The sequence below is a fragment of the Wolffia australiana genome, chromosome 1, assembly GCF_029677425.1.
Source record: "Wolffia australiana isolate 7733 chromosome 1, ASM2967742v1".
In the NCBI taxonomy this organism is placed as follows: Eukaryota; Viridiplantae; Streptophyta; class Magnoliopsida; order Alismatales; family Araceae; genus Wolffia; species Wolffia australiana.
In genome coordinates this window covers 24974585-24995333 of record NC_135835.1, presented here as the reverse complement: position 1 = coordinate 24995333, position 20749 = coordinate 24974585, and the positions used below count along the sequence as shown (strand labels likewise).

Sequence of the window (20749 nt, the reverse complement as noted above, 5' to 3'; positions counted from 1 at the left end):
CAAAGGCGTGCAGATGAAGTGCTCTCTCTGCCACCAAGTTGGCCATAATCGGAACACATGCTTCTTGGATTTTATTCAACGTAAAAGAATGAACATGTATTGATCAATCATGCAAAGATCCTATGGAGCTACAGAACCTCCACGTGTTGAAGCAGATGAAGTGCTCTCTCTGTCTCTGTCTTCCCCTCTCGCTCTCTCTTTGTCTCTCCCCCCCTCTCCTTCTTTCTCTGTCTCTCTCTTCCACTCTCACTCTCTGTCTTTCTTCCTCTCTCGCTCTCTCTCTGTCTCTGTCTTCCCCTCTCGCTCTCTCTTTGTCTCTCCCCCCTCTCCTTCTTTCTCTGTCTCTCTCTTCCACTCTCACTCTCTGTCTTTCTTCCTCTCTCGCTCTCTCTCTGTCTCTGTCTTCCCCTCTCGCTCTCTCTTTGTCTCTCCCCCTCTCCTTCTTTCTCTGTCTCTCTCTTCCACTCTCACTCTCTGTCTTTCTTCCTCTCTCGCTCTCTCTCTGTCTCTGTCTTCCCCTTTCGCTCTCTCTTTGTCTCTCCCCCCTCTCCTTCTTTCTCTGTCTCTCTCTTCCACTCTCACTCTCTGTCTTTCTTCCTCTCTCGCTTTCTCTTTGTCTCTGTCTTCCCCTCTCGCTCTCTCTTTGTCTCTCTTCCCCTCTCCTTCTTTCTCTGTCTCTCTCTTCCACTCTCACTCTCTGTCTTTCTTCCTCTCTCGCTTTCTCTTTGTCTCTGTCTTCCCCTCTCGCTCTCTCTTTGTCTCTCTTCCCCTCTCCTTCTTTCTCTGTCTCTCTCTTCCACTCTCACTCTCTGTCTTTCTTCCTCTCTCGCTTTCTCTTTGTCTCTGTCTTCCCCTCTCGCTCTCTCTTTGTCTCTCCCCCCCTCTCATAATCTAAGTTTCAATTAGAATGTAAACTAAGAAAAACAGAATTACATTTTAAACAATTAAAACAAAAATAAATAGAATAAAACAAAATCGAGGTGCAGAATAAGAAGATTTAGAGGGAAAGAGAGAAAGAGAGTAGGGGAGAGAAAAAGAGAAATTTAGATCTAACCAAGTCCAAGCCAAAAGGAATCCACTACGACATAATCAGATGCCCCAGACGAGCAAGCCTCTATGATAAACAAGATCCAACATTCAATACAGACTGTTTCTCACTGAGCAAAGCCCGCTATTAGATCTAACAAAGACAAACAAAAAAGGAAGCCCCTAATGAGCATAACGAACCCTAGATCGCGGAACTCCCACAGCGAAGAAGAAACCGCCAAGAATTTCACTACAAACAGCACGTAAAATTCGACGCCCTTTCTCTCTCTCCCCCCCTCTCACTCTCTTTCTCTCTCTCCACCTTCCCCTCTCTCTCTATCTATGTCTCTGTTTCTGTGCCTCCTCTCTCTCCCGGGCGATTAGATTGGGGCGGGTCTCTCTTGAACATCTCTCTCTCTCTAGAAGGCCTCTCTCTCTCTCTCTAGAATGCCTCTCTCTCTCTAGAATGCCTCTCTCTCTCTTATCAAAAAACAAATATCGATATTGAATGCCTCTCTCTCTAGAACACGTCTCTCTGTTATTGGAAAACAAATATCGACATTGAACGCCTCTCTCTCTAGAACGCCTGTCTCTCTTATCAGAAAACAAATATCGACATTGAACGTCTCTCTCTCTCTAGAACCTCTCTCTCTCTCGAGAACGCCTATCTCTCTCTCTCTCTCAACTAGGTTTGATCGAGGATAGAGAGAGAAAAGGGTTAATCCCGGTTATGACGTGGAATCCACCGTGGCTGCCAGGTGGATTCCGCCCAGGTCAAAATCTGGCCGGAAATCCACCTGGCAGCCAAGGTGGATTCCACGTCATAACCGGGATATGTCGGAGTCCACTTAGAGAGTTTGGGATATACCATGCCAAAAAAATAGTTAGGGGTATATCTCAGATTTTTGAAAAAGTTTGGGACATTTCGTGCTATTAACCCTTAATTGTTTCATAAGAAATAATGACAATTGAATATTGTAGAGTTAATTACAAATGAAAAGCAAAGCGTTAGTCGCTTCTTTCTCATTGATTTACCAAAGTACGCTTCACAAAGTTCTGAAACTTTGAAATATACCAATTATATTGAAATACAAGGCTGTTGAGCAAAGTCCAGCCAGAGCATTTTAAAAATTCATGATTGATATATATATATATATGAAATATCGGACTGATACAAATCCTATTTGAAACAAAATTCTAAATGGAATATATAAAGCAATCGTTACTTATTTATAATCATTAATAATGTCGATCAAGTCTACCATATCTGAGTTTAATCCTGAAACCCAGGTAACCTTATTTTTAAAAGCAACGGCTCTTATTTATAGTCACAAGAGAGAGAGAGAAAATCATGTGAGGAGGCTGAGAAAGAAAGATAAAAAGAGAGTAACTGAAAGCCAAAGAAAGACAAATATAGAGAGATAAAGAATGACAGAGACAGTTAAGTGTGTGAGAGAGAAGAGAGAGAGAGAGATAAAGAAAGCCAGGTAACCTAGAGAGAGATGAAAGTAAAGAGAGTATTTGAGAACTATAGAGAGATAAATAGGGAGGGATATAGAAAGACAAAGACAGATGGTATAAGTTTTCTGATATAGATTTTAAGAGAGGAGACACTGAGAGAGAGAGAGACAAGAGCGACTAAGAAATCCAAAGGGAAGGGTAAATCAAGATATGTATAAAGAAAAATAGATAGTGGGAAAGAGACTAAGAGAAAGAGAGAGAAGAGAACTTAGCTCACATGCCTTGACCTGCCCGTCAGGTCTCTGAATATGCACTAGAATAACAAGAGTAGGAGAGATATTTACATATATAGAGATAGAGAGAGACACTGAGAGAGAGAGGGAAGAAGAGAGAGAGACTCAGAGGGACGGAAGAAGAGAGGAAGGGAAGGAGAGAGAGAGAGAGAGAGAGGGACGGAAGAAGAAAGGGCGGGAAGAGAGGAGGAAGGAGAGAGAGAGAGACAGAGAGGGAGGGAAGGAGAGAGAGACAGAGAGGGAAGAAAGAAGAGAGGGAGGGAAGAGAGGAGGGAAGGAGAGAGAGAGAGACCAAGAGAGTAGGGATCTGACCAGTTCAGATCCGATCCGAACCCAAGGTGCACATCGGGTTTGGATCGGATTGTTCAAACAAGATGGCTGTTCGGATCGAATGTTCGAATTCGATCCCATTCGAACACGTTGTTCGAATCGGATCGAATCGAATGTTCAAATCCAAATTCAGTGTTCAGTTCGGCTCCTGCAATACTGGGTTGTACAACGGCGGACGGCGGCCAGCGACTGCCAGCGGCCGCCAGCGAGAAAGTCGCTGGCCACCGCTGGCCATTTGTTCGAACTTGTTCAAACAGTTCGAAACAATAGCTGATCGAACACGAATGAACCAAATTATTCGTTCGAAAATTTCGAACGAACACGAACAAAGGGTCTGTTCGATCAAAAGCTTTGAACAGATCAGTTTGACTCGGCATTTGTTCGTTCGAAAATCTTTTGATCAAGATTCTAACAAACCGATCCGATCCCCGGTGCCTATAATAGAGGAGGGAAGGGGAGAGAGAGAGACTGAGAGAGGGAGGGAAGGAGAGAGAGAGAGAGAGAGAGAGAGAGAGAGAGAGAGAGAGAGAGAGAGAGAGAGAGAGAGAGAGAGAGAGAGAGAGAGAGAGAGAGAGAGAGAGAGAGAGAGAGAGAGAGAGAGAGACTAAAAGAGGAGGGACGGAGAGAGAAAGAGACTGAGAGAGGTAGGGAAGGAGAGAGAGAGACTAAAAGAGGAGGGAAGGAGAGAAAGAGAAATAAGAGAGAGAGGAGAGAGAGAGTAACTGAGAGAGGAAGGGAAGTGGAGAAGGAGAGAGAGAAAGAGGAGAGAGAAGTGACTGAGAGAGGGAGGGAGGAAGAGAGAGTGAGAAAGAGTAAAGAGGAGAGAGACTGATATAGGGAGAGGGAGAGAGAGAATACTTTGACTATCTTGCCTTGACCAGAGCGTCAGGTATATCTCGAAATGCGTTAAAATAAGCAAGAGTAGATGAAGAGAGAGAAAGCGATAGAGAGAGAAAGAGACCACTTTGACTCTCATTCCTTGACCTGTCCTATCAAGTATGGATCTCCGATCCTTAACACTCAACCTCCACATCCCACCGAAATCTAGAGAGAGAGACAGACTTATAGAGAGAGAAAAAAGAGAGATTAGAGAGAGAGATTTGGAAGAGGGCAGAGGTGGGACCCACCCAAATTGAGGGGGCTCACGTGCAGAGAGGTGCCCTAACCAGAGGGCAACCACGTGATGCCTACCAGCGCGGATATTTTAAAAAAATTCCCCTGAAAGTAAAACAATTTAATAATCATACCCATGACTTTCCCTAACACCCCCCCAAATTCCCTTGGAAATTCTCAAGAACAAGAAATAATTAAAAATAAAAAACAAAGATTAATCCGAAAATCCCACGTGGCACGCGTAGCATCGTCGAGAACTCATCCAATCACAGACCGCCACGTCAATGGTACCCACGACCGCTGCAACCACTCTACTACGCTCACTCTCTCTCTAACTTTCTCTTTCTATCTCTTCCAAAGTGCCTGTAAATGGGTGTGGCTTTTCGAAGAAGGCTCGGTCGGTCTGGCAGCAGCTCGGGAGAAGCCGTTCAATCTCGCCGTCGCCGCGCCGATGGAAGAAGATAGAACGGATTGAGATCGGTGGAAGAAGGCGGGAAGATTGTTCTACAATCTCTGGTTCTAGCGTTGGCATTTCTGCGCTGGATTTTTCCGCCAGATTTCTGTTTTTTCGCCTGATTTGGTAGGTTGTGGCACGGATTTTGCCGTTGTTTTTGTGTCTTTGATCGGCGGAGCGTCGTGGCGGAGGCTACGCCGGCGGCATTGTTCGGAGTGAGGCTGTTCAGCGGTCGATCTGATGATATAAAGCTGGCGAGATGACTTCTAGCCCCGGTGGTGCGCCGCTGGAGCGTCCGAGGCCTGCTGGCGTGAACACTGTGAGATTCTTCTTCCTGTAAATTTTCCTTTTTGTTTTTCCTCGCTTGCCTTTTGATTCCGTTTGGATCTCGTTCTCGCGCATCCGATGCAGCTTTGCTTGGTGTTCCTGTTGAATTTTGATGATTATTGCATGTTTCTCTTCGGGAGATGTGAAAATTTTAAGGTTATCAGTTTCAGTTAAAACTGAGTTTAAGTGTTAATGTCGTAGGAATGAAGAAAGGAAACTTGATTGGGCTTGATTGATTACATCGTCGTAGTGTTTGTTGAGCTATCTCTGTAGAGGTAGTGTGAGAGTGTATGATTGTATGATTTATTGCAGATAATGTTGTCAGGATGAGTTGAAAGTCAGTTTACAAGTTTTCCCCCAAATAATTAGTGTTTATTTGAAAGCCCTTTGATTTTATGAGCAAATAGTGAAATCCGACTTGATATCTTTACAGAGATAGTATGAGAGAGTATATTCCCATGGATGCAGGAAACGTTAACATTTATTGATGATTATGTCGGCATTATGAGCTGGAAGATATTTCAAAAGTTTTGCATCGAAGAAGTTGAGAGGAAAGACTTTCCAAATGCGCGAGCAGCTCCTGTCGTTAGTTTGGACCGTGTAATCGATGAAAGTGTGCAACGAGTTTTCGTTTCAGCCGTTGTTTTTTCTATGAAGTTCTGTTAATGTTGTTGTAATTTGATTTGAGTTACTATGAGGTGTCTACGTTTGTCTGTCCCTGTTGTACTATTTGATTAACGTTAACCCGGAGTTCTCTCCTTAGAAAGACAGCAAGCTTCTCATATATTCAATTTAGTTTTAAAAATATACTAATGTCATCCCTTGAACTTCTGGTGTTCAAAAGCAATGTTTTGTCTTCAGAGACAACTGGCTTTTCAATCCTTGAATTTACTGAAAATGTGTATTTTTCATCCTTTGGACCCCAGGTTTTCAAGAGCGGACCATTGTTCATATCTTCAAAAGGTATGTTTTGGTTCTTCAATATAATTAATCATACTTTTTATGCATTTGTGGGATCTCACTTAATTTGTTGCGTCTTACAGTGATTTCGACTCATAATTGTTCCTTGTCTTTAGTGGAGTAATCATAAAAATCTTGCATTGGATTGTTATTTTCCATCTGATCGTAGTTGTTTCTCATATGCAATCGTAGCTCCTACGATAGCATATAAAAAAAATTCTTCATTGATTTCATGGTAGCAGTACCCCTATAAAGAGTTGCTACGTAATGTTTGTTTTTATGATGCACTTTATTCTTGGACTTGTTTCCGCAACCCCAGCACTTCAAGAAACGCGTGTTCAAAAAAAAGGAATGCTATTCTTGATGCCAATGGCTTGGCTTCCCTTGAAATGTCTGAATTGAACATTTTCTCTACCAAAGAGAGATGAGATTATAAATGTTTTGTCTAATTATTTGGGGGTTAGTGGTTTTTTCTTTCCAGTGAATGAATCTCTTGGGATTCGACAGCATCAAGCGGTATCTCTAGTGCGATCTTTCTACAAAAAAAAACTCTAGTATGATCTTTCAAAAAAAGAATCTCTAGTGTGATCTTCTTGGTCTATTTTCCCTGTCTCGTTCATAACCTCTGCCACCTTTATTCCCTATGGTTCTGAAACCACTGAATGTACTGTCACCTGGCATTTTTATACTTCCTGTATGACAGCAGTGATTGGATCATCAACAAGGAACGGCTAATCTTTTAACTGAAGAAATCTTGGTTTCCCCTCCTTTTCCATCTAAATGTCGGCAGTGGGTACTTCATTAAACTAACTTAATATAGGAGGTTGGGTCCTCAGATTGAGTAGAGTAATGGCACGCAATCCTGGAAGAGCATAATAACATTCTACAAATTCTCCTTCTCTCAGCACCAACTTCTCTTCCATTTTTGGCCTTTATTATTACTTTCGTGGCATCTACCACGTTTTTTCTTGGGTCTCCTTTGAAATTCAACTTCAAATGATTTTGGAACCTTAAATTGTTATTTTAGATGTTCGAAAACCATTTTTTAACCATATGTTGAACTTTTAGTGTGTGTTATTTGTTGTGCTATATCTCTATGTAGGATTATTCACTCTGACCTGCGAAAATGTTGTCTTTTGTCATGTGTGCTTTAGTTATCTCCACATCTTGATGTCTAAACGTTTAAATAAACATTAGCGAATATGTGTTTTATAGCTTTTGATGGAATAAATATCTTTAAAATAACGTATGAATCATTGTCTCAGGGATTGGCTGGAAATCATGGAGAAAACGATGGTTCATCCTCACGAGAACGTCCTTGGTTTTTTTCAAAAATGACCCGGTTGGTACTTCAAATGCCGTTATTTCATGCAATGCTTTGTTATCTGGCTTGCATTTTCGGTTTATTTTCTCAAATGTTTCGGATAATTTTGTATGATTTCGGTCATATTAACCAGAATAGCGGAATGTCTCTCATATCTTTGTTGCCAGATTATTCATGAATAGAAAATACAAGCAATCATCTATAGTTTTCAAGGTTTAGAATGCAAAATGTCAATATATTATCATGATTTTGCATGAGTGATAGATCATTTTTTCTGATTGAATTGGCATCAAATCTATCGACAACTTTTTGTTTAAGAACTCATGACTGCTTTCATTCAAGAAAATGTCTGCTTTTAATGATCTATTCCATCGTTGCAGTTGTCGCAATAAATTTTGTCCAATGACCGATTTATTTTTGTGCTGTAACATGTTGTCTGACTTACTGTTAATGTACCGTTCTGCTGATAACATCTTTTTATGTGAAGCCTTGGTTCTTGAAGTCAGGTAGCCAAACTCCTTTTTCTTTTGAGATAGGCAGATGCATTGGAATTGATCTCACAATGATCATCCGGTTCCGGTTTTATGTCTTTGTGCGGGCTTCACTTAATGAAGCATGGTCTAAGGTTTTATAAATTTGCAATGATTTATAAAGTTTTGGATCATATTTCCAGAATGGGTTACGAGTTAGAACTTTTTATCAGTGGATAGACCAGAGTATGCTCATTTTTTTAAGAAACAGAGTGGTCTTATTTGATGTCTGGTGTTGTCTTTTTTGTATAATCTTCTAGTGGCAGAAATAGGTTGGGTGGGCATTAATAGATTCCTTCTTTTCTCCATCTTTGGAGTTCTCTGATGGTTAACCTTGCCACGTCGTATTTTGATAATAGCCTGATGGCTGTCTTCCAAGAATCAAGAATTTGTAGGGAAAGGTAGTCATGAGAAGGAAGAAGTGAGGGAAGAAAACAGAGAATAGGACGATCAAGAACTTGTGGTAGGTAGCAATCTTGATCCTCCTGTCAAGCTGGATGTGGCCCCAAGATTCCTAGAGAACTTGAAGATGTCATTCATGTTTGACTTATTACAGTATGGGACTTGTATAGTGCTTTGAATTCTTTCAAAAAAAAAAATAGTGCTATGAATTCGACATCCAAGGGACAGCTTCTCGCCCATGTTTTTAGTGGGAACCTGTCGCATTTCTTCTATTATTCATTATAACATTTAATTTGCAGAACTATGGGCCTTTATTAGGCTTCTTTGAGCCTTCTGTGATAAGTCATTGGCAGGACTCAATCACAATGATACTATTACGAAGTGTATTATGAAGTGTATCATTTGCTTTCCATAAAAATGTTAAAAGAGACCTTATGAGCCTTGTTTTGGCCTTTCGTGGTAAGCCAAGGCTTACCACAAAACGTAATCAATACTAGTATAAGTGTATCATTAGCAGGACTTTATTACATTTATACTAGTATTGAGTATACCACTTGATTTCCGGAAAAAATGTTAAATAAGTCCTTACGAGTCTTGTTTGAGCCTTCTTTGGTACATCCTTGGCAGGACTCTATCCCATTTATACTATGACTGACTATTGCTTTCTATTTTTATTGATTATAACATTTGCTTCCGGATAAATGTTAAATGGGCCCTTCTGAGGCCTGTTTAGAGTCATCTGTGCTTAAGTACTTGCCAGGACTCTATCCCATTTATACTATTGACTGATTGTGACATTTGCTTTGCAGAGTGCATTGCCCCAAAGGGGTGGTGAAGTGAATCTTACGTTGGGGGGCATTGACTTGAATAACTCTGGGAGGTTCGCATGCCTATGTTTCTTGAAAAATTCAGTCCAAGTTAACATTCTATTCTTACATACTCATCTTCTGTTCCACAGTGTTGTTGTTAGAGAGGATAAAAAGCTGTTGACTGTTCTATTTCCTGATGGTCGTGATGGTCGAGCTTTTACTCTTAAGGTATGCAATCATAATCATTTGGATCCTGTTATTATGCTGAAATAGAGTTAGTTAAGTTACTTTTCTTATCGCTCATATTCTAATACAACAGGCGGATACGTCCGAGGACTTGTTCGAGTGGAAATCTGCCCTTGAGCTTGCCCTTGCACAGGCACCGAATGCCGCCCTTGTTATGGGGCATAATGGGATATTCCGCAGTGAAAACAGCGATTTATTTGATGGATCTGTCCAGCAATGTATGGTTTTTCCTTCATCTTATTTCTTAAATCACTAAAAGAACGTTTCTAGTTAAATTTCTTCATTTTATAGATATTAAATGAAGAATATGTTTTCGCAGGGAGAGATAAGCGTGCTCTAAAGTCTCTGGTCGTTGGACGACCAATTCTGCTTGCTCTGGAGGATATTGATGGGGGTCCTTCTTTTTTAGAGAAAGCATTGTGTTTTCTCGAGAAGTATGGTAGGGCTTCTCACTCAGCGTTCTTCAACTTTTGTTGTTGTGAGGTTGTTTCTTCATCTTCCCCTGTATTTAATCATGGGTCCCTCTCTCAGATCATAAATTAAGATCTGAGTTGTGTAGTTGTGTATATTTCAAAAAAAATCATGCAGTTGTGTAGTTCTCTCATTTTATTGATTTATTCAGGATAAAATTTCTACGTATTTTGTGATCCTTGAAAGGGCTTTCCCATGTGATTTCCCTGAGAAGTATGATTGATTAATGAATGTGCGAACACCTGCTTCCGCATTTTGTTCTGCGATTGTGCACTAAACATTTAGAACTTCTGCATTTGTGCACTAAATGTTCTAGAGTCACGTGGGTAAGGTCTTGCATTTTCTGTGAAATTTTGACCCTTCTCCTGAGCGTCCCTTTCCTTCCTCTGTCAGATAGAGTTTTATTAGGGAAAATTATTATCATTCTAAGTCTATGACTTCTTTTTTTTAAGAAAGTCCATGACTCCTTTAAATGCCATTCGTGGGTCATGGACCCACATGGATAATTCTAACTTTAGAAAAATGTAAGTGACCACTTATAAATGTGGACCATTTATACAACTCTTAAACGAAAGAAATAAAAAGATACAAAGAAAAGGAGACAAACGCAATGCACAGTGTAACACTGTATTTTTAAGGTCAAATTATTCTGCTTTGTGACTTCGTAATCATATGTATCTATCACATCAGGAAGTTACCTATTTTGGGTGATCTTTCCCTCATTTTTCAACAAAAAAAGTCTGCTTCATGATAGTGTTGTATTATCTGGGCTAACTTTATTTCTTGTTGGGGTATTTTACTGATTTTGATAATATTTTATCTGCCTGTTTATTGCGTGCACAATTTTTTCTACTTTCCCAAAATTTGATTGGGGGGGCTTACCAGGTACCAATACAGAGGGCATCCTGCGACAGGCTGCAGATGTTGAGGAAGTTGACCGTCGAATCCAGGAATACGAACAAGGTTCTCTTTCTCTGCTGAGCTTTTGGTCAATGCGTGATTCATATTGGGTTGTACTTTTTTTTTGAAAGATTCAAATTGAGTAGTACTGTCAATGAAGTGTTCCCTTTTTGTGCGTCCTCTTTCCCATTTAACCAAGTTCAATATCTTTGTATCAGGAAGGACTGAATTCACACCGGATGAAGATGTTCATGTCATTGGCGACTGTGTTAAGGTTCTGATTTGATTTCTCGATTTATTTTCTTTCTGAAATCTAGATTCAGCCTCTGAAATATCTGTTGTATCATTGGCAGCATTTTCTCCGAGAGCTTCCATCCTCCCCAGTTCCAGCATCTTGCTGCACAGCATTGCTTGACGCATTAAGTATGATTACGTACATTTTTTTTTCTTTTCATTGCTTTGTTTTCCCCGTACATCACTTTATTATGCCTTATCATATATGTTCGATCTTTTCTGAACTTTGTGCTCAACATTCTTATCTCTTGGAAAGAAATTGAGGGGAAGGAGGCACGTGTTAATGCTCTGCGGTCTGCGATATCTGAGTCTTTTCCAGAGCCCAACCGAAGACTGTTACAGAGGTGAATAATACATTACACCTTCACGTTATTTATTATTTCTTTTGACCATATCTTTAGAAGAGTTTGTCACAAATGAATATGATAAGAGGGTGATGAAGTATCATCACGGTCCCTGTCATTTGTCCTCACCAGGATGACAATGAAAAAATCGTTATGAAAAAAAAAGATAGGATGATGATGACAGTGACAACTTTTTCTCATCGTTGCGTCCTGTCACTCTCCCTCGGAGGACCTAACTCAGTTGGGTGAAAATGACAAAATCCTCATCCTCATCTTCATTAGTTTGCATTGATGACGAAATTGTCATTGTCACTCAAGCTGCAGACGATGACGACTGTTGATGACAGGTTATTGATGACAGTGATGATTTTCATCATTGTCCGTGAACACTAGTTCAGAAAAATCATTTGTCAAACTTAGGATGACCGGAGGAGAGAGGACACGGGGCAATCACCCAAGGAAGACACTGCCAATCGGTAGATAGATGCTAACAATTTTACATACAAGGAGTGACATTGTAACTCTGCAATCTTACAATCTTTCCAAATCCTTTGCTCATGTTTATGTTAATATGGACTTCAGGATCTTGAAAATGATGCATATTCTCGCGGCTCCCACGGCTAATAACCGCATGACTCCTTCGGCTGTGGCTACCTGTATGGCCCCTTTGCTGCTTCGTCCACTTTTAGCTGGTGAATGTGAGCTGGAAGAAGACTTCGATGCAAATGGTGACGCCTCAGCTCAGCTTCTGGCTGCTGCCAATGCCGCCAATAATGCACAAGCGATTGCAACAACTCTCATTGAGGAATACGAAAGTATATTTGATGTACGCACCATTCATTATCGTTTCCTTATATTGTCTTGTTTTATCGCATTGTGTTTAATATGGATTTCATGGTTGAGGATCTAACTGATATGGCTCTTCCTTGTTTGATGACAATTTTCTTCCTTTACTGTCGTACTGTTCTTTGTAGAGTTGCTGTGAAATGTTGAATCTTTGTTTCTTATTACTGCTAGTTCATCTTTTTCGCGTACTGTTGTTATATCCAAACAATTGTCTACCATCTGAGTTTTCCCTTTGGCATTTTTACTAGATGCATTATTTTTAAATCTCTCTTTTTCAAAAAAATATTTTTAATTTTCTCATTTTCGTTGAACCTTCAGTAGTTATTGATTATCTGCAAATCCTAGAGCAAAGTTTTTGATGATGATGACACTACTTTTGGGCAATTTTTTTGTTTTCCGATTGCGAGCTAACTTCATTTGCATCAATTGATTTTCTGAAAAGATCAGAAATGTGATATGCCTCCCAATTTTGATAAACTCTTGATAGCGGGAAATTACCGAGAACGGAAGAATACTTTCCAAGAACCAATATCCGAGTTATAGGAATCGCAAGAGAGAAGAGAGAAACGAGGAACTCAAGAGTAGACAAGAAGAAAAGGGAAAGAAAAGAACTAGAACTAGGGGATTGAGTACGATCTCCCTCCCTCCCTCTGGATCGGGAAAGTCTCGCTCTCTAGGCCGCAGCTGCCGCAACTGATTTTCGAGAAGCCCCTTCTAAGTTCCTCCTTGCCTTTATTTATACTCATACTCCGTTGACCGCTTTCTCCTATGTTGACCGGCGTTGTTTAGTCCTTTGATAGGTACGTGGTAGGCTTGTAACAAAATGCATGCGGGGTACTTCAGTGGTCAACTTCAAACAAGATGAATGCTTGCGGGGTTAATAGTTGTCATTTAATGTTATGTTCTCGTATGAGGGATGAGAACCTGTCGATTTCCTTTTTGGTCTTAAGATATTAAACCATTGATGTCTGCCGCTTTGGTGTTTCTACTAAGTTGATTACATATAATCTACATTAAACTTCAGACACAAACAGTTTTCATGGAGATTCTTTGTTCGTAAAAGTCTTAATTCAAGGATCCGAGGAGGACCCTGATTTGTGGAATATAAAAATATTCCAAGGTTAATTTTAAGTTTTACAGTTTGTCAGTCGGGTGTCTTGAATGGGTGGGCTCAAGAACTCTATTTCATGACGTCTAAACTGTATATTTTGGATGTTACCATCGACAGTCCATGAGGCTCTGACGGTCCTTTTAAATTCTATTCTTAATTTTCCGATTTTGTTTGTTTGGGATTCACAAACTGAAAGAGTATTTCTTGTTCAATATTGCAATTATTTTCTCACCCCCTATTCCAGTTTCCAGTCTCAGAATGTAAACATATTCCTTTCTCACTTTTTGCAGAGTGATGGTTTGCATAGATGTGCCATTTCAGCTGGCTCTCGTGTAGAGGAAAGTGGAAGTGATGAGTCAAGTGACGATGGCAATTTAGATTTTAAAGGTGATGGATTCCATGATGCAGAAAACGATGTTGACATAGAAGTAGATGAGGATCCTGAACGTATTTTAAGCGGAAAACTGAGTGAAAGCAGCGGCTATGCAGGAAGTGATCTTTACGATTATAAGGTACTGATGCTTTCTTGTTATTCTGTAATTTATTGCCTCAAGATTCATATTTATTGGAAAACAAAGTATTGAATGATAAAGCAATCTATTTTCTTTCTATCTTTCTGCGAGTACTGCAAGAACTTAATTGAAAGTGAGTTCTTTTTTCCGTTTTTATAGGATTTAATTGGTTTCAAAATCGTTTGAGGATTGTTAACTTGTGATATCACATACTTCAGCGGATTCATTTGGTTCTACGCTAGATTCTTCCGTCTCTCAGTCTTTTTTTTCCTCTGAGTAATAGAAGATTTATAGGCGCAACATCCCGTTTGTCATAATATATTTTGTGCCTGAATCTTTCTTGAAAAAAATATATATTGTGTGCCTTAAGCACGACACATTTTGCATTTAATTCAGATTTTGAAGGATTCTGTCTTTTCAATTATAAAAAATATTAATCTCAGTAAAAATTGCACATTTTTTACGCCACTTAAATACTCAGGAATTAATCCGGTGAAGAAAACCTTCCATCTCTGCTTTTATTTACGAGTCTTGATGGTTTTCTGGTGGTATAGGGTTTTGGTGGGGATTCCGAAGGTGAATCTCCAAGAAGAAGTCAGCCCAGAGGTCTGGATACTCTAGGCGCTTCCCCAGGTCAGCCCAGTGACCGTGAATCTTCGCAAAAAGCTCCTGAGAAGAATGCAAATTGCGTCGATATCCTTGAGTCACCCATGTCTATGGGAGATATCCTATCATCTATGGAATCTGGATTACGTGGGGAGAAGCCATCTAATAGATCAAATGGTTCGAGTGCCCATTTAAAACGGCCCAATTTTTGGGGCCGAAATATTGTAAGCTAGTGAACTTCAACTCACCGTTATTGCTTATGAGCATTTTTTCTTGTATATTTATTTTTTTCTTAATTTGCAGGCATGGAAGAAACATTCTGTTGACTCAGTGGACTCGTCAGAGGAAGAGGAGTACGTCCTTTCCATGAATAATTATTCTTTTTCTCGTATAGAGATTATCAACTGGTTATAAATGTGGTTGTAATATCTATCAATTGTTTAGAACCTTAAAATTTCCGCTGCGTTTTCTGACTTTGCATTTCTGGTCATGTCATTTTTCCAGCTCGAAATACATTTTTTATCATCATTTCCTCTATTTTCTAAATGCATGAAGCTGACCAAGGACCCCAAATGATTGGACTGGCGTATTACTCGTAAATTATCTGTCTATATTATTTTTACTTCTGACCTCATTTTTTATATGGATCTGTACATCAAATCGGTACCATTAAACCTCGACCAAATAGATGACAATTCTTGCCATTTGCTGCAGTACTGCCTTATCTGGTGATGTTATTGTAGATACAGAAAATTCCTTTTCATTACGTGCTCTTAACCTGATACATTCTTGAATAGAAACTTGGTACGATGAGTAATAAATGAACGATTGTGCCTCTGTATTTTTTTTGTGGCAATGTTGGATCAAAACTGAAATATTTGTTTAATTATTAGGCTTGCTATTCAAAGGCTTGAGATTACGAAGAACGACTTGCTCAACAGGATTGCTAAGGAGGTACCACTCCCATCTCTTTTTCTTTGAGTGACAATTGAAGGTTACCAGAGATAGGTGATTGACCCGATATTATAAAAAATAGAAATGAGAATTAGGAAGTCCAAACTAGTCCCCCCAAGCAATTCACGTCCTTCTAAACTTTCATGAAACAAAACCCTCTTCATTTTTTTTTTAAAAGCAAAACCCTCCACTTCATGAACAACACCGTCCATCGAGGCTGTCTTACCCTTGAGGAAAAGTGCGTCTTGAGAATTGATAGATGCCTCATTGGATATCTATCAAGAAAACTGATGGATGGCTTAAGAGTTTTCGATTGCAGAAACTCTTGCCCGAACAGTAGCCATCTAACATTTGCCCAGAAGAAACTTCAAATGATCATAATTCCCCTATTCTGTCTTTGTTATAAATTTTTAGCTTTTATAACCCTCTGGTAAAACCCAACGGTTACAAACTTTCCCGCTCAATTATTTAATAGGCCATTATGGGCCTGTCTGGGCCATCTTTGATGAGTCCTTAATAGTACTCTACCAAGAATGAACCCGGTTCTTTGAAAAATAATTCCTATTCAGGAAACGTGTATTTCCTATCTAAAAATATCACTCAAAAATTGGCTTTCGTCTTTTAACAATTTATTTGTACTCTCTTATTCAGGCCAAAGGTAATGCCATTTTACAAGCTAGTTTAGAGAGGAGGAAGCAGGCACTTCATGAACGGCGCCTGGCCCTGGAGCAAGATGTAATGTCCTTCTCCGGTGACCTTTGATCTTTATTTTGTTGGTTGTTTTGTGCCTTAGATTTTTCTTTTTGATTGCTATAGCAATACAGTTGGCGATATTACTCTTCAGAAAGGATAAACCAAACTAAACCCTAGATGATTAGGCCTCCTTTATATTAGGTGTCATTGGTGGTATTGCAATATTATTGAAAATTAATTTTATACCTTGAGTTTTCATTCTTGCTTACTGTATTTTCTTCTGGATTTGCCTGTTGATAATTGAAGCACAGATCGTGTACATAACTTTGACACCTTTCCGCGGAATGTGGAAATAAAACTTCAGAAACTTTCACTCATTTTTCTTATAACGGGGGGAACTTCTCTTTTCTGAGTACTCAAGTCTATTAAATGTTTCTCCAGGTCGCGAGACTCCAAGAACAGTTGCAAGCGGAGAGAGATCTTCGAGCAGCTCTTGAAGTTGGTCTTAGTATATCATCTGGCCAGTTTACTAGTTCCCGGAATATGGATTCCAAGGTCGGTTACCAGGAATACTTACCTGTATTTATCTGGATTTACCTACAGTTTATATTATTCTAGAGGAGTTGTCTATCTTTCTAAATCCAGATATCGCCCTTTAAATGTGGTTTGGTTTTTACTTCATGCAGACAAGGGCAGAACTCGAGGAGATTGCCCTTGCTGAAGCAGATGTTGCCAGATTAAAGCAGAAGGTTTCGGAACTTCACATTCAACTTAATCAACACCGTCAGAGTCACTACGGATCTCTTCCTGAGAACGGTGACCACTTGCAGAATGTTCAGCCGTGAGTTCCTTATTCTACTTTCTGATGCAGAAAATTGATTTTTTTTTTTTGTTTACTCATATATGATTTTTCTTAGTTTTCCTTTGAGGTTGGAGAGATTCTAGGGGAGAACTATGTTCTATTTGTTCAGATTTTCCTGCCACTGATGACAGAAGAGTTCCGCTGTTCAAGATCAAGGGTTTTAGTTTTTACTGAAGATTAGATCGATTATTAATATGGAAAAAATAGCAAAAAAATAGTGTCCAATGTGTTACATTATTACTGTGTCCAACTCAATTCGACTTTCATTCGTTTGGTTTCTTAAATTCCTTATAGAACATTGAGTTGATTGATTCTATCGATTATTTCATAAAAAATATTTAAGTCAGCGTAAGTGAACTGACTGTTTCTATTAGTAACCGACATTTTCAGAGTTCCATTCATGTATCCATCAATGAACAAAATTACGCTACTTTTGTTTGATGCTTGATTTTTTGCTTACATTTAATTTAAACTGAATTATATCGCTTCATCGTCTGGATATGTAAATAGGAGGATTCTGCAGCAAGATTTTGACATGAGCCTGGCTTTCTGCAATCATGAGAAGAAACAGAGAAATGATGTATGCACCTTCTTTTCCCCTTCGTCCTTTACTGCCGCCATTGCAAAGCATATTAACTAAAGATGCCGATAATACATCTTTATTATAGATAGGTCAAGTTTTAAATATGGTCGGACGAAATATGTCAATTACTATGCAAATAAAACATTTACTTACAGATTGGGTAAGTTTTCAACTGGTGAGATGAAAAATGTCAATTCATATTCTCATAAAAAAAATTGTCTATAGATGGGCTAAGATTTTTATGTGATAGAACAAGTCAGTTAATATGCCAACAAAAAAACTTCATTTTAGATGAACCACGTATTTCATCTGTTCTGATGACATATATCAACTAATATGCCAATAATACAACTTAATCATAGACAGGCCAAGTTTTCCATCTGGCCAGATGAAATATGTCAAGTGATGTCCCAATAAAAAGGTTGATAGATAGGGTAAGTTTTTCATCTGATCAGATGAAACGTCAATTAATATTCCAAATAAAAAATATTTATTGATGGCTAAGAACAAAAAGATTATTTATACATGAACTAATATGCCAAAGAAAACTGAGCATAGGCTGCCAAAGTTTTTCATCTTATTATAATTTTTTGTATATTGTAGCAATTTTCCTTTTCATATTGAACAATTGCATGATTTAATTTTTCCTTGGGTGGGCTAACCAAACTCGTAACTTCTGCTCTATATAGTTATTTAGAATGACGGTAAATAAGCTATGGATTTACGCAGGCGCCGTCTGTTGGCAAGCAGTTCTCGAGGAAGATGTCCTTTGACTCGCAGAGCTCAACGGATTCCAAGGCCATGGAAGCCTCCACGAGCATGAACCCTGAGGTCAACTCCGCTTCCAAACTCACTCAGGTCAAAAAAAAAAATTGTTAAAATTCATATCATTAAAATAATACTCAATTTATTTCATTCAAAGATAATCTGATGCCGACTCTATTATTGTCAAAATTTGTCAAGATTTTTAGAATGATGCCCTTACCTTAAATCATTTTTCGGTCCACTTCAGTTTAAAGGAATTCCCAATTCAAGCAATATGTTTCATTCCTGCAATTTATCTGTGTTTTTGTTCTTACATTTTCTTCTGAAATCTCCTATTCTTAAAAGGGAAGTATCCCGTTTCCTTCAAAATTATATTTAATTTAATGTGATTGAATAAAAAATGCCCTTTTTTTTCATTAATGCTGAAAAAAAAATATGCAGGCTGTGGACCACGACGTCACTAGGCCGCCCTCCGTGGCGTCGGCCACTCTGGTGGAGTTGACCGCGAGGCTTGACTTTTTCAAGGAGAGGAGATCTCAGCTAATGAAGCAGCTTCATAACTTAGACGTGGGGCATACCGGGTCTCCGCACGGGCTCCGGTTCAAAGCCTCCCCTCCATGGGCTAGCCCAAGGTGAGCAAATCTGGCCCAGTATTAATTTCTGCCCAATTCCTTTTATTTCCCCCTTTTATCTCTCATTCTAGTCATTTAAAAGATGAAACTCTCTCGTATATGTGCTTTGCCAGTTCTTCCTTTTTTCTTTTCGTCTTTCGCAGTTGTATAAAAAATTCGTGTTACCTGGTGTTTCGGTAGTCGTAAATCTGTCTAATACAAGTTTATTAGTTCTCTCCGCTCTCGATCGTATCGTTGTGATTTGATTTCAGAACTTTGTTCAGGCGGTGATAAGCGAGATTGAATTCTCTCACGGTTCATGATTGCATCCATTCGAAACTTCTTAGGATGATGATAATTGGCGATGAGGAATTAAACTGAACAATAACATATTTTAGTTTTTTATAAGTTTGCTTTAGCAAAATCACAATATTTGGATCGTCTACTGGCAATACCAGTTATAATTAGGGAGAATGTGTTCCAAAACTAGGCATGGTCGTTTTGTTCTTTTTGTGCGAATTTGTGCGAATTGTTCATTCTTTCGGTTTTCTGAACTGAACAAAAACAAATTAGAACAGAACATCGCACAGACCTGTGTGTGGTTCTTTTGTTCGTTTTGTGCGAATTTTGTTCATTTTTGAAAAAAAAAAGAACAGAACAAAGAACAAGGCCCTGTGTGGTTCTTTTGTGCGAATTTTTTGTTCGTTTAAAACGAACAGAACAGAACGTCCATGTCTATCCAAAACTTATGTTAATTTCTCAGAAAAATTGATACTGATTTTTATAATCTGTATCATTGCTAAAAATTGATTTTTTAATGGTATTTACGCTACTATAAGCGTAAATACTACAAATATACTCGTGTTTGTGTCGTAAGCATTCAGTCTTGTTAAATTTCTCATTAAAGTTGCTGATTACTAGAAAATAAAACTGCAAGAAAGGTGAACTGGATCGTTCACTATTTGAAATTTCTTCTACATGTGAGGTAACAAATATTCATTGGAGAAAACTTATGCAAAGGTTGAAAAGGTAAGTAAAAATATGTATAAACATGTAAGAGAAGTCATTAATCTTTACTCAATTTCCTAATTTGTTCAGTATGATTCGGTAGTAATGATAAAATCTAGGGGATGATAATCGGTTAGGAAATTAACAAATGTTTTCAGGGGGGCAAGTTTGAACTTCTATTGATTATTTTTCTGTTAGATTCATTATTAGGAAAAACATATCCTGCCTCCTTCATGCCTTTTGTGATTCTTACCTGTCAATTTTCATTTCAAAGGTTTAATAACTTTCATGAAGGGGAATTATGCCTTAGTGTAGTTAATCATGTTTTAATTAATTTCAAAGGCTTCATTAATTTTAACATTAAAATGAACTGTATTTTAGTTTTTAAGTATTTATGATTTCATTGCATTTAAAGTATCGATCTGAAGATTAATTAGTTATAAGTTTATAAAAGTAAATAAACTGATTCTGATAAATAAGAACCTTTGGAAAGTAGCGAAACACTTTTTGAAGCAGCCGTGGCACCCCTTTTATTAATGTGATAAAGAGTACACAAACAAACTTCCCTGACCTATTAATCATCATCTCATCTGGTGCGAAACTCAGAAAATTCTCATAACCTTCCCAGCCCTGCCATCACCCTAGCACCGGTCTACATACTTGTGCTCGTAGCTCGATCGGAGTTCAGTGTGGTCTGGTAGATAAGTCATCAGTATCAAGTGATATGCGAATTCCTCAGTAGTGCTTTCTTCCGTAAAAAAAGTTGGTGTACCAATGAAAGAGAATAAACTGGCTTAATTCTGTGACCTAAATCATTCCTACACTTGGCCCCTAAAGAGAGACGAGAGTGAGAGATTCCAGCCGCGTTCCTAAATCATTCTGACCCATTCAATGCGTTACAGTGAGTCTGTGAC

General features: G+C 38.7%; 1 protein-coding gene across 3 annotated transcripts; it reads left to right on the top strand.

The window, feature by feature from the left end:
- The first annotated feature begins 4595 nt into the window (after positions 1-4595).
- Positions 4596-19061, top strand: LOC144712240 (rho GTPase-activating protein 7-like). 3 transcript variants are annotated; one of them, XM_078586478.1, is made up of 22 exons: positions 4598-4996; positions 5931-5967; positions 7230-7306; positions 9030-9100; positions 9179-9257; positions 9349-9493; positions 9595-9714; positions 10632-10709; positions 10865-10920; positions 11000-11069; positions 11197-11284; positions 11867-12110; positions 13532-13753; positions 14308-14583; positions 14663-14712; positions 15253-15313; positions 15965-16048; positions 16448-16561; positions 16693-16847; positions 17379-17448; positions 18181-18309; positions 18658-19061. In XM_078586478.1, exons 1-22 carry the CDS (start codon positions 4937-4939, stop codon positions 18850-18852), a joined length of 2481 nt encoding a protein of 826 aa, XP_078442604.1. In that variant the 5' UTR covers positions 4598-4936; the 3' UTR covers positions 18853-19061. The 3 variants fall into 3 exon arrangements, with proteins under 3 accessions (XP_078442596.1, XP_078442587.1, XP_078442604.1); XM_078586470.1 differs by having other exon boundaries at positions 4596-4996; positions 9030-9257; positions 18181-18282; XM_078586461.1 differs by having other exon boundaries at positions 4596-4996; positions 9030-9257.
- The last annotated feature ends 1688 nt before the right edge of the window (positions 19062-20749 follow it).

Excerpts from the sequence above, each read along its gene's own strand:
- LOC144712240 (XM_078586461.1), top strand. The coding sequence starts at position 4,937 with ATGACTTCTAGCCCCGGTGGTGCGCCGCTGGAGCGTCCGAGGCCTGCT. Across the intron at positions 10,710-10,864 it reads AATCCAGGAATACGAACAAG|GAAGGACTGAATTCACACCG; the intron begins GTTCTCTTTCTC and ends TCTTTGTATCAG. Across the intron at positions 14,713-15,252 it reads GACTCGTCAGAGGAAGAGGA|GCTTGCTATTCAAAGGCTTG; the intron begins GTACGTCCTTTC and ends TTTAATTATTAG.